General features: G+C 40.7%; 1 protein-coding gene across 1 annotated transcript; it reads left to right on the top strand.

Annotated features, from left to right (window-relative positions):
- Window positions 1-2,419: 2,419 nt before the first annotated feature.
- LOC103804533 (ER lumen protein-retaining receptor 2) lies at window positions 2,420-10,576 on the top strand (the record flags this gene model as incomplete). Its single annotated transcript, XM_009077148.1, has 6 exons — window positions 2,420-2,627; window positions 3,158-3,194; window positions 4,303-4,405; window positions 7,119-7,277; window positions 8,353-8,605; window positions 9,349-10,576. Coding segments are annotated over 6 exons (795 nt in total), but the record flags the coding sequence as incomplete, so codon positions are not given.
- Between the last annotated feature and the right edge of the window lie 809 nt (window positions 10,577-11,385).

Raw genomic sequence — 11,385 nt, 5'->3', positions numbered from 1 at the left:
GGAAGTAGACTCACACCAATCATCTTGGATACAGCTTTCTCCAGCACAGAACAGTAAATGGGCCTGTATTCCATAGGACCTTCAGCTCTTCCCTGAGCACAAACACATGTGTATGGGCTCTTCCAGTAGAAATTGTCTGCTTCATTCGTTTTCCTGAGCCAAATAAAATGAATCAGGGGTGCATCTGTCAGGGATTGGTATTTTTGATGTCTTCCAGTTCTGCCTGAGTCCTCAGGAGTAAATCCAGATCCATGTTACTGCTATGAAATCGGTGCCTAAGGCCTAAGAAGTTTGTCTAGAGTGAGAAGAACATGAACGCCTCAAAGGATTTTATTTTTGGGGCTCTTTTCTGTTCCTTGTAGTGGTTCATTGTTGTCAGTTGAGGTTTCTGCTAATAAAGACTTTGCAAATATAGATTTGCATAAAGTATGCTTGTAAATTCAGACATGAGAATAACCCCTAAATAGTTAGCAGTTAATGCTGAGCAGCTGCTAAGAGCCTCTTATTAGAGGGTTTTCTGCCATTCCTTTACATTGCATGGCTCTTAGAGCAGTTTGTAAATGAAATAAACTTACACCCAGTGATTATTGGTGACTAAAGAAACAAACGTGGGCAAACCAGCTGCTGCTGTAACTGTACTTCTGAAGCAGTGGAAGCTCAGCAAATAAATAAGGGCTTCTAACTGATTGCTGTACTGTAGGCTGTGATCCATGAAGAGCTGGCAAACCACATGGTGCCGACTCCTCTCTTCTGGCTGCATCTGTGTGTGTCTGAGGCCTTTGTTCCAAGAGGAGCTCAGAGGCCTGTGAAAGCAGCTGGAAATCAGAGGGAGACAGCCTGTGCACCTCTGCTGCAACCTGCTGTTTTCTGAAGCCACATCAGGCCCCATTTTCTTTCCTAAGAAGCCACTCCTCTAATTGAGGAAAATAGGTAAGGCCAGGCTAATCTGCATTGTGGAGCAGTCTGTGTTTTCAGTGTTTGACAGCCTTAATTTTTTTTTTCTAATTTGATCTGTATGTTAAAAAGAGAACAAAGAGAAAGCAAACCAGGTCATAGCTTCAGAATTTCAGAGCTGGCAGGGAAATAATTTTTTGCATGTCTAGTTACTTGTGTTTCCAAATTTAGAATTTGAAAAAATAGCAGCTCAAAAATAATTATTAGGAGCTATGGAGAATGTAGCGTGTAATTCCATTATTGAGTTCTTGTCATAATTAGGAAATTCCTGAGACTTGAGGAATCCTGTGCTTTCAAACATCGTCATGTTTGGGCTAAATTTTCTTACCCATTTCAGGTCAAATTAGATTGTTTGCTGTGCAAATTAGTGCCTGAAAATTGATTTGCTTTTCTTGGTGTCATTTGTCAAGTGTTAGAGGTGACCTGCAGTTGCAAGGCTGTCAAATTATGTGCTGAATACTCTAGAAGTAGTACAGATAATACCTCCTTTTACTAAGCAATGTAGCTGTATCTCAGTTTTATGTGCCAACTATGGACCAGGTCATATGCTGTGAAGACTTTAGACAGTACTTTAGGCTGCTGCCAGTTTGTCTGTATTTTCTCAAAAACTGCTGCTTTAGGTAGATTAGAAATTTCTTGTGTCTCCTAGAAGGAAAATATGCCCTTTCTCAATGGAAAAAATTTGTCTGTAGAATTAGGTTGGGTTTTTAAATTGAAAGTACTGGATTCTTAATGTTAGTCTTTTATTAGCAGAACCAAAGAAGCTGTGGTTCTGTGGCTGATGTGCACTTTGTACGGAACAAAATTACCTTTTTTACTGAAGTTTCCATTTATTGAATTTTCCATGGCAAAGTATGGACTGGCTTTCCTAAGAAAAACTATCGATTTTATGGCTGTGATGTGCAGTTCATAGTAAGTGTCCACTCCACAGCCAGGCTGGCTGAATTCTGTGCTGCCTGTTCCTCCTTACCTGAGAAAGCACAGCAAAACGAAATTCATGAGAAAGTGCTACAGTTTCAGCTCTGCTCTCCTCCCTGGCTGTGGACATCAGCTGAGCTTTTGAATTAAAGTTTCATGCTATGGCTTTTAGCCAGGAAGTTAGCTCAGAAGTTGAAGGAGTTTTTCCACGTGATGATGAAAACAAATGATGAAACAAAAAGGAGAAGTTTGGCTCTTTCAAATCTGAGCCTAGAGCTTGGGAAGAAGAAATAAAAGTGGTTTTATTTAGCTCAGGAGCAAAGTGATGTTTGTGCAAGTAAAAGGGAGGATGAGAATAACATCAGTGTAGTCTCAGTATGCTGCGGTTGCCACCCGTGGGCTGAGGTCAGCACTGTGGCAGGTGTAGTGTTAGACTTCCTAAAGTTTTGAGATGCATCAAATTCATACAAAAGAGTGTTTACCTGTTCCCTCAGTTTTGCTAGTGGCATAGATCTTACTATCTCCCAGTTTGCCTGTCTCTCCATAGGCCTTTGGTTTAAACTTTGAACCTTGCCTGGTCCAGTCTATCTTACTTAACTTGAAAATTAGTTTCATCTTGAGGTTAGAATGTGTTTCAGGATCATTTGACTATCGCAAAGATGCAAAATTCAATGAAAATACTGAAAGCCTTCATCAAAATCACAACTTTGTGGTTGGGCAGATGATGCTGGCAGTGGCTTGGAGGAATTTGCCAGGTATGTCATGTGTCCAGATCCAAATTTATAGCTGTTATCAATAATTAATGTATCTTACATGGGTTTTTTTTTGCTGTTCACAGTTATTTACTTAGAGAAAACAGCATGCTAAATAATTTAGTGTAATTATATGCTGTAGCTTGATGCTGCACTGTAATCTGTCCAGGTGGATTTCTTTGTCCTGTGGGCTTTGACCTTAGGACAGCATTGCTTGCTGAGAGGTTTTATTGGTGTGTTCTGATGCCAGTGAGCACACCTGGGATGCAGCCCAGAGTGCTGCTTCAGCTGTCTGTGCAGCATGGTTGTAGTCCAAGAAATGCCAAATGTATTTTTTTTAGAAACTTTGGGAGATTTTTGGGAGGGGATTGGTTTGGGTTTAGTATTTGCAGCTTTAGCTGTAGGTTGTGAAGCATTTGCTGTTCCCTGTGCTGCAGCTGGGTTGCTCTGTAGGTGATACATCAGGCTCACCTCGTAGCCATTTCACATATGGAAGGTGCAAACAAATCCCTTTTTAATTGTTACTGTTTCAGCCATTCCTGTACGTTTATACAGAAACAAAATTCCTTCATCTGGGGCAGCTTATTCCACGTTCCTTAAGCTGGAGTGAAAAATTAGTTCAATAACCATAGCAGCCTTCTTCTGATTGCTTTATGGCTCTGTTAATAAAAGCCTTTCTAGAAATATCTCTGTGTAAAAGGACAAGGATTTTGAGCCTTACATCACAACCCTCTCCTACAGACTATTTTTCCCTCTTGTTTTTTGAACAAGATTTGCATGCTTAGCTGAGCAGATTCAATTATTTTCACCCTGGATGACTGAAAACAAGAATAATTGGAATAACAAGATAGAGGCACAGGGTAGGTTGTTTTGTGCCCCTGCTGTGACATACCACCACATCAGTATTATGGGGCAATGCTTCACCTCAGTTTTCAGAAGCTTTTAGTGACTGATCCTGCAAAGCTTTTATGCTTCTACCTCTGCTCTAGTGCCTGAAGTACAAACAAACGTTTTGACTTTGGGGCTTTGGCCTAGAATCCAAAGTTGCTTTGAAGCTGCAGTGTAGATGTTTGACATTTTAGCTCACTTCTCTTTATAAAATTTTGTTATAGTACGTAGTAACCTCTGAGTTTGACTCTGATATTTTTTCCCACCATGTGGTCAATTAAGTTTGTGAATTGATTTGCCTTGTGTTTTAAATTTGTGTATTCCTTTCAAATCACATCCTTGGTGTCAGCATACTTCCGTGATTATCACTGGATCTGTAGTATCTATTGCCCTTGTACCTTTCCAGCTATTCAGCGTCTAAAGAAGGGACTGAGGCATGTGACAGCACTCTGAGAATTGAAATCTAATGCAGCCTTGCTGCATAGTGCCCCATGACAATACAGAGCTGATAGCTTGCAGTGATATTTTTGGAGATTACACTGTCTGCTGTGAGTGGCTTCTGAACTTTGTGAGCACTAGCGCCTCTCCCAGTACAAGGTAACTCACGTTCACACTGCTGAGCTACATGGGCCTATAATTCTGTTTGCACACCTTGGAAGCTTGGATTTTATCCTAATTTTGTAATCAACTTGCCTAAAAGTAAAGGATATATCCCTTCTCATCCTTGGCATCGAGTGTGTTAAAGCACATCACGATTTTTTGAATAATGCATTGTTTCCTTTATCCCTACAGGTATTTCTGGGAAAAGCCAGCTTCTGTTTGCACTGGTCTTCACTACCCGTTACCTGGACCTCTTCACTTCATTCATTTCACTCTATAACACATCAATGAAGGTACAGTACACTGAAGAGTCAGAAAAGCTAGTAATGTTGCATGCAGAGTGCATAATTTCATGAATAAAAGCTCTTTAAATGGCACAGTTGTTACAGAATAAGTTCTAGATGTGCTTTGGATAGACAATGTGGTACATGGACTCAACCCTACTTTTTTTTCTGCACTCTTCATGCCACTTTTAAAACCTCTATATACAGGAACTGTGACATTTAAAACAAATGTGACTTTGGTTATTGAAAATTAAAGCTTTTGGACACATGGTTCAAATAAATTGTATTTCTCAACTGAGACATTAGATCTTAAGTAGATCTCTCTTTGTCCACTACAAGGTAAATTAGTATTCTGAGTGCACTGCCAGAATTGCAGCTAGTGTGTCTGTTCAGAGGCTGATCAAAAGTTGACAGGAGTATGCTCTTAGGAATGCAGCTCCATGGGATTACACTCTGTTCACTTGCCCACTGAATGCTAGTGAGCTGAAGTTTGGGTTTTTTATTTATTCCTGCAATTTCTGGTGCTGAGTACAAAAAATAAAGCAGTAGGCTGGGGGAGGGCAGCATGTTTGTGGCACCAATACAGACTGGGCATTTGTGGCATCAGAGCAGACACTTGGTTTAATCCAGTTCCTTTATTCTTGAATTCTCTAGATGCTTTTAATTCAGAGGATAGTATCACTTTGCCAAGAGGAAAGACTGGATAATCAATAATACAAACTGTACTGAAAAAGTAGGGGAATAATACAGTAAAATAAAACTTCGGATCTTAAATTCGCTCACACTTTTCTTCTAACAAGTCAAATGCAAATGCCTACACTTTAATTTTGCAGTCTAGATGAAGAGATGTGGATTAAATGAAATATTCTTGGAACACAAGCTTTTTCTGTATATAATTTCTGAGCATATTGAAAGCTACTGTTGGGTGCACTAAAGGAGCAGCTAGGGCTGTTTTTCAGTTTATTTTCTTGGTTGTAATTCAGGGTCATGACTGTGTCTGTTCTGCAACCCTCCTAGCCAGAAAAGGAATGACTGTGGGAAATGACACTTGTGATACTCAACTTCACTTTAAACTGAGTCTTTCCAGTAATGACAGTGTGGCCCTGTGTTCAAATCCAATATTAACTTGCAAAATGGAAGCCTCTATTACACTTTCAAAGGTGACTGCTCAGAAAGGCTGTTACGTATAATTGACTTTTCAGCCCATTATTGTGGTGTCAAGATGAAGCTGCTTGAGTGTCCCACACAGCTTCTTATTCCATCTACATATATTTAGGAGAGTATAGCATTATACAGTTGTTGAAATAAGAACTGCTGTAAAAATCAGCTTACTCAGAGCACAATGTAATGAACTTTCTAATCGGAAGAAAATGCTGCAATTTGCAGCAAAGAAAGGTGTTAATTTTGGTAGAGATAGCATTTTCTTCAGTATTATTAGAGAAATATTAATTAAGCTACAGGTGCCAACTTGCTGTGTTTGGCAGTGATCATCAGCTGTTTAGGAAAATGAGACTCTTCTGCACAAATTGGCCCTGTCTGCCTTTCTTAATGACCTGCAGGCTAACTGTTATTCAGAGCATTCCCTATCCTACAGTTATTTTCGTGGTACCTGAGCTGAGCATTGGATGCATTTCTGCCAGTGCACTCTGCAGTCACTTTGCTGACATTCTTTTATTTTGGTATCTTTAAAAATGAGAAGTTTCTGAGTGTCCCAAAATACACTGTAGTTCTCATGAAGAAATCTGTAGTATATAAGGCCTTTGGGTTTGTTCACAGTTGCTTAGTGTCTTCTCTGACCATACCAATTGCTGAGTTTACACCTGTAGCAGGAGTTCCCTGTGTCCTGCCCTGTGGTCCTTTATCTCCAGTCAGTCAGGGTGCTGGTGTAGCCTTTGGATTCTGAGCTCCTTAATGCAGTGTTTGTAGCATTTTGTGTCTGTGAGCAGAGCTCTGAGTGATTAGTAGCATCTGCAAATAGTGGTGGGGGTTTTTAATGTGTTATTTTTCAGTTTATAAATATCACAGACTTAATGTGATAAATGGTTTGGAATATTCAATCTTTGTGATGAAACAGGCAGAAGTTAAACTCTCTGTGTACTATGTTGTCTCTAGGACAATGTGAGCTCTGTCCTGATGATGGCAGATTGACCTTTAGAAAGTCATGATTTATCTCTGGTTCTGTTTTCTCATCTATAAAATGAGGCTTTTTGCTTATTCCACAGGGAGTAGCTATGAAGTCTACTGTGCCATAACCAGTAAAAATGGTAACTGAATTCTGGTTCAGTGCTTCCAGCAGTCTGTTAGTTTTGCATATTTTATGGCCTGGTGTCTGGTGGAGAACTCTGGCCACTTGCCACTCTTCAGATTATGTTTGGGGCCAGTGCTTCCCCTGCAGTTGCAGAAAGGCTGTTCCTTCTCCAGTCACTTCCTTAGTTCTGTCTGCTCAGAAAAGGGTCTTTAAAGCACCTTTGGAGAGTCACTTCAACCAGAGGCAGTTGATGCTTTTAAAGCAACAAAACCAGTAGAGCCCAAGGCTGTTGGTTTGCAGAGAAGAGTTAAATACCACCAATAGCTGCAAAAACATGTAAACAAACAAGGCAAGTAACAAAGAAAGATTACACTTATTCCTCTTAGTGCTTGGGAATGTGTTTGTTCAGGGAGTTTGATCTAATGCTGCAACCTCTATGGATTGTTTTGGGTTTTTTCTCTCCTTGCTCTCTAGCTTATCTACATCGCTTGCTCGTACGCCACCGTCTACCTGATCTACATGAAGTTTAAGGCCACCTATGATGGAAACCATGACACCTTCCGAGTGGAGTTTCTGATAGTTCCTGTTGGTGGACTCTCATTTCTTGTCAACCATGACTTCTCTCCTCTGGAGGTGAGTTGACTGTGGGCAGGAGGTTGTCTTTTTCCCCTCAAATATTTTAGAACATGAAGATGAGCATTTTTAGGCTGCCCAGGGAATGGCTGAGAGATGTCTGTGCTTAGTAGGTTCAGGCTCATCCTTTCCTTAATGCATCTGTGTGGTGCAGATGTGCAAATTTCAGGCATCTCAGGAGACTGTCTTTGTTATCAACATTGGTTATTGTATTAAGCAGAAGATTGTGTTTTTCCCAGTACACTCTGATGGTTTTATGAATTCAAAGTATCTTTCCTTTTGTTCTGTTTGTTAAAGAAGTGCCCCAGAATGCAGTTTGTAAATAGTTGGTGCCACCTGGTGAAAACTGAAGGAATTATAATACTTCGTAAATGTTGTGGAATTGCAAATGGTCTAGAGTATCAGAAAGAATTGCATTGTATTTAAAATGCAGCTATGTGTTTCACTGGCGGATAAATTACATTAAAATGTCATTAGAGAGAGTTCAAACAGGTAATTTTCCCCAGAAAGTAGAGAAAAATTTAGATGCTTAATTTAAGTGGACCGAGCTGCATTTTTTCATAGTTAATGATCAGAGTTAAATGATTTTATTAGAGTAAGGGAATTTTAAATGCAACATTTTGAGACATTATTTTAAATTTTGTTCTGTATTAACTCATTCTTTAAACTAATAGATAAAAGATGGAAGAACATGGGGGGAAGGAAAGGACTTCATCTTCCCTGCAGCTTTTCACAGCACCAGCACCAGCTCTGTAAGCTGCATTTCATGGTACTGTGACTCCTGAACTGCTGGATGCACACAGGTTTGCTCACGAGTAAACCTGTGCCTGCCAGCTCATTAGACAGCTGGTTTGGAGAGTCTGGTGTCTGCCAGGAGAGTTTTCTTCTGCCATCCTGTGGTTCATAATGAAACTTCCACTTAGTTCTTCCTGTACCAAGGAAAGTTTGCCAAAATCCTGTACCTGTATGAATAGCTATTCATGACATTGTTAGAGAGTGAAAAGCCAAGCCAAGTCAAATGTTTTCTGTCCTGTTATCAGGCACTGGAATACACCTGTGGGTTTTTTCCTTTCAGATACTGTGGACCTTTTCCATCTATCTCGAGTCGGTTGCTATTCTCCCTCAACTCTTTATGATCAGCAAAACTGGGGAAGCAGAGACCATCACTACTCACTATCTTTTCTTCCTGGGTCTGTACCGTGCCTTGTACTTAGTCAACTGGATTTGGCGCTACTATTTTGAGGGATTTTTTGACCTCATAGCTGTCGTTGCTGGTGTGGTCCAGACTGTTCTGTACTGTGACTTCTTCTATTTGTATGTTACAAAAGGTAAGTAGTGCAGTAACTTCCAGCTTCAGGTTGTGGGATGTAGCAGTTAATACACTCGTTGAGATCTGCTGTATCAGCATTATGAGGTCATTAGTACTGTGTGAAAATTAGTGCTGAAATCTCCTTAATTTATTGAGTACACTTTCTGCTGGTGTGGGGCATTTCTGATGGTGGTTTTGTGTATGGATAGAATATAAATGTATAAATGGTCTGATGAACTGTTGGAAAAATTCAAGATAAGTATGGCTAAATACATGCTTCTGTTGCCTTCCATGGATAAGCATGATCCTCTTGCTTCTACCACAAACACTGCTGCATGCAGATCCCATGCTTGCAGACACCTCCCTCAGTGTTCAGAGTATTTTGGATGTTTCTGCTGAGTGTAGAAGCAACACTTCTGGGTGCATTGGTAATTCTGCCCTTACATTCCAAAACTCCGTCATGTAACTACAAATCTACATGGAGCTGTGTTAGAGACCATGGTTGTGGGCTAGTACATTCTCTGAGGATGAAGAGTGGGAATTGCAGGGTGCCACAAGAGGGCAGGCCTAGAATGGTTGTTAATTCTAGTTTTACCAGTACGTATTGAAGAGAGGCAGCTTGGGAGGAGTCTGCAGTGTACCCACTGCGTAACAAAGGAGCTCTGATAGGTTTTGGACCCTTTGAAGTGTTAACAGTGTTTTGCTTCTCCTACATCCCAACTTTGTTTGGCTAACTGTTCTCTTTCCTGCTTTTCCTTACAGTACTCAAGGGAAAGAAGCTCAGTTTGCCAGCGTAAGTGCCAAAACATCACCAGCATCTGTCCTTTGGGATGCTTGGACAGAACAATCCTTATCACAAGCAAAGGCGAAGATGCTTGAGACAGAAAGTCAGAAACAGCTCTTTATAGTGCAGGTAGTCATCAGCGGCTCTGTAAGAACGGAGGAAAAACAACCAGCAGATTTCTGTTTGATGCATCTTGCCTTTATCTTTTTTATTACTATGTATAAAGATTTTTTACATAAAGAAACTTATACTGTATTAATAAATTCAGTGTATGGTTTCAATTGGAGTAGTTCCAAAAGTGAGATTTTTGTGAGATTGTTTATGACCAGGAACAAGTGCAAACGTTTTTATTAATTTTCAAGATTTTTCTTTGAAATGACTGATATTTTTTCTTTTTTTTTCTTTTTTTTTGTTTCAGTGCACAGATAATGTGCATCCTTGATGGATGGTAGTCATCTGTTCTTTCCCTTTGATTCAATTTTCATTCCACTATATTTATTTTTTTCCAAAAGGTGAATAGATGTCAACTCTAAATCTGAAACCACCATTGTTTGATGTGATGTGCTGGTGCCCAGTCTTTGTGCCATCTGCTGACATGGAGGTCCTTATTCAAAGTGTATGTTGGTGCCAGAAGGGGAACAGTCGCATTTTGTAGTTGTTGCCCTTCTAAAACAGACTGATGGCAAGAGGGCAGTGAGGAAATCGCTTGAGGCCACCAGGGATGGTCCCTTTCCTGCTCTGCCATGATGTTTGGGAAGGTAATCCCAGTAATGAAAGCACTTGGCAGTGCAGGTCGTGAAGGGTGAGAGATGCGATTGTGTTGATTAATGGCAAATGTTTGTGACTCTGTTGTTTCTTCAGGAAAAGAAGGTTAAATATCTTGGATGTACAGCCCTGCTACACCATTACAGCTATAGAAATGGGGGACTTGTGAGTTGTTGATTACAGTAATCTGTAGGTGATCATTTTAAACAATATCTTCATTTTCTTTTTAATGAATGCTTTATAAGCAGCTTCCATGTTCAGCCTCAAGTGGTTTTCGATGTCACTTTTGGACAATTAATATTTTTTTATAAACTTTTCAAAATCAGCAGCACCAGTTACCATTCTTCATCCTTTAAATGATTCCCTTTTTTTACTGAGCTGTTGCATGATTTATCCTGTGTTACCATCCTCAATAAACACTTTATGAAATGGTAAAGATATTTTGGGCTTCTTTTTATCATTCCTGTACATGAAAGTTTTTTGTTGGCCTGGGACTGGTTGACAAGTTGTGGTGAGGACAAGTTGTTTAATGTCATTTTTTGCTCTATTGAATATGAACTTTCTAAGGCCCTGAGAGGCACTGTCACTGAGGGAAGCAATGATGACTTAGTTCTGTGTGTTTTATAAGAGCTCAATCTCCAGCCTGGTGCAGAGAGGAGGGTTTGGAGCTTTGGTGTCAGTTTATCTTCAAGAAAGTGTTTATCTTCTCCACCTTAGTTTACCATCATTATCTCCCTGGTCCATGATGGTTCTCATTCCTAACCCCAAGTGAATAGTGTTTATTTGCACTGTGTATGCTAAAACACTGCAGCCTACACTATCTGAGCTATGACACTGAACATCGTGTTGCTGCTCGGAGTTTCTCAAAATCAAGGTCTGTCCATGCAAGGAAATATAAGAGCCTGATCCTGGAGCCTGATTCCTAGTCATAGCCACGGTGCTACCTGAGCTCTATGCTTGTTAGTATGAAAGAGCTGTTCAGGCTCTGAGTGGGTTATTTATGTCCCTGCTGTTCGTTTTGCCGTTACTGCTGCAGTAGCTCAGTGGCAGTGCCCTCGGGTGGGCTTGGCGCAGGGTGTGCTCAGAGCCCTGCAGGAGCAGAGGGACCTGAGGGAGAAGGTCGGGGCTGCTGTGGGAGCACCGAGCCTCCCGCAGTGCACTGTCCCCCCGGACCCGCGTCTGCCCTGCCGCGTGTGCTCCCTGCCCCGGCACCGTGTGTCACCTGCCCCGGCACCCTGTCCCGACATCGT

Source organism: Acanthisitta chloris, unplaced genomic scaffold, assembly GCF_000695815.1.
Source record: "Acanthisitta chloris isolate BGI_N310 unplaced genomic scaffold, ASM69581v1 scaffold23846, whole genome shotgun sequence".
NCBI classification, from domain to species: Eukaryota; Metazoa; Chordata; class Aves; order Passeriformes; family Acanthisittidae; genus Acanthisitta; species Acanthisitta chloris.
The sequence above is the reverse complement of the archived record's forward strand: the minus strand, read 5'-3'. Positions and strand labels throughout refer to the sequence as shown.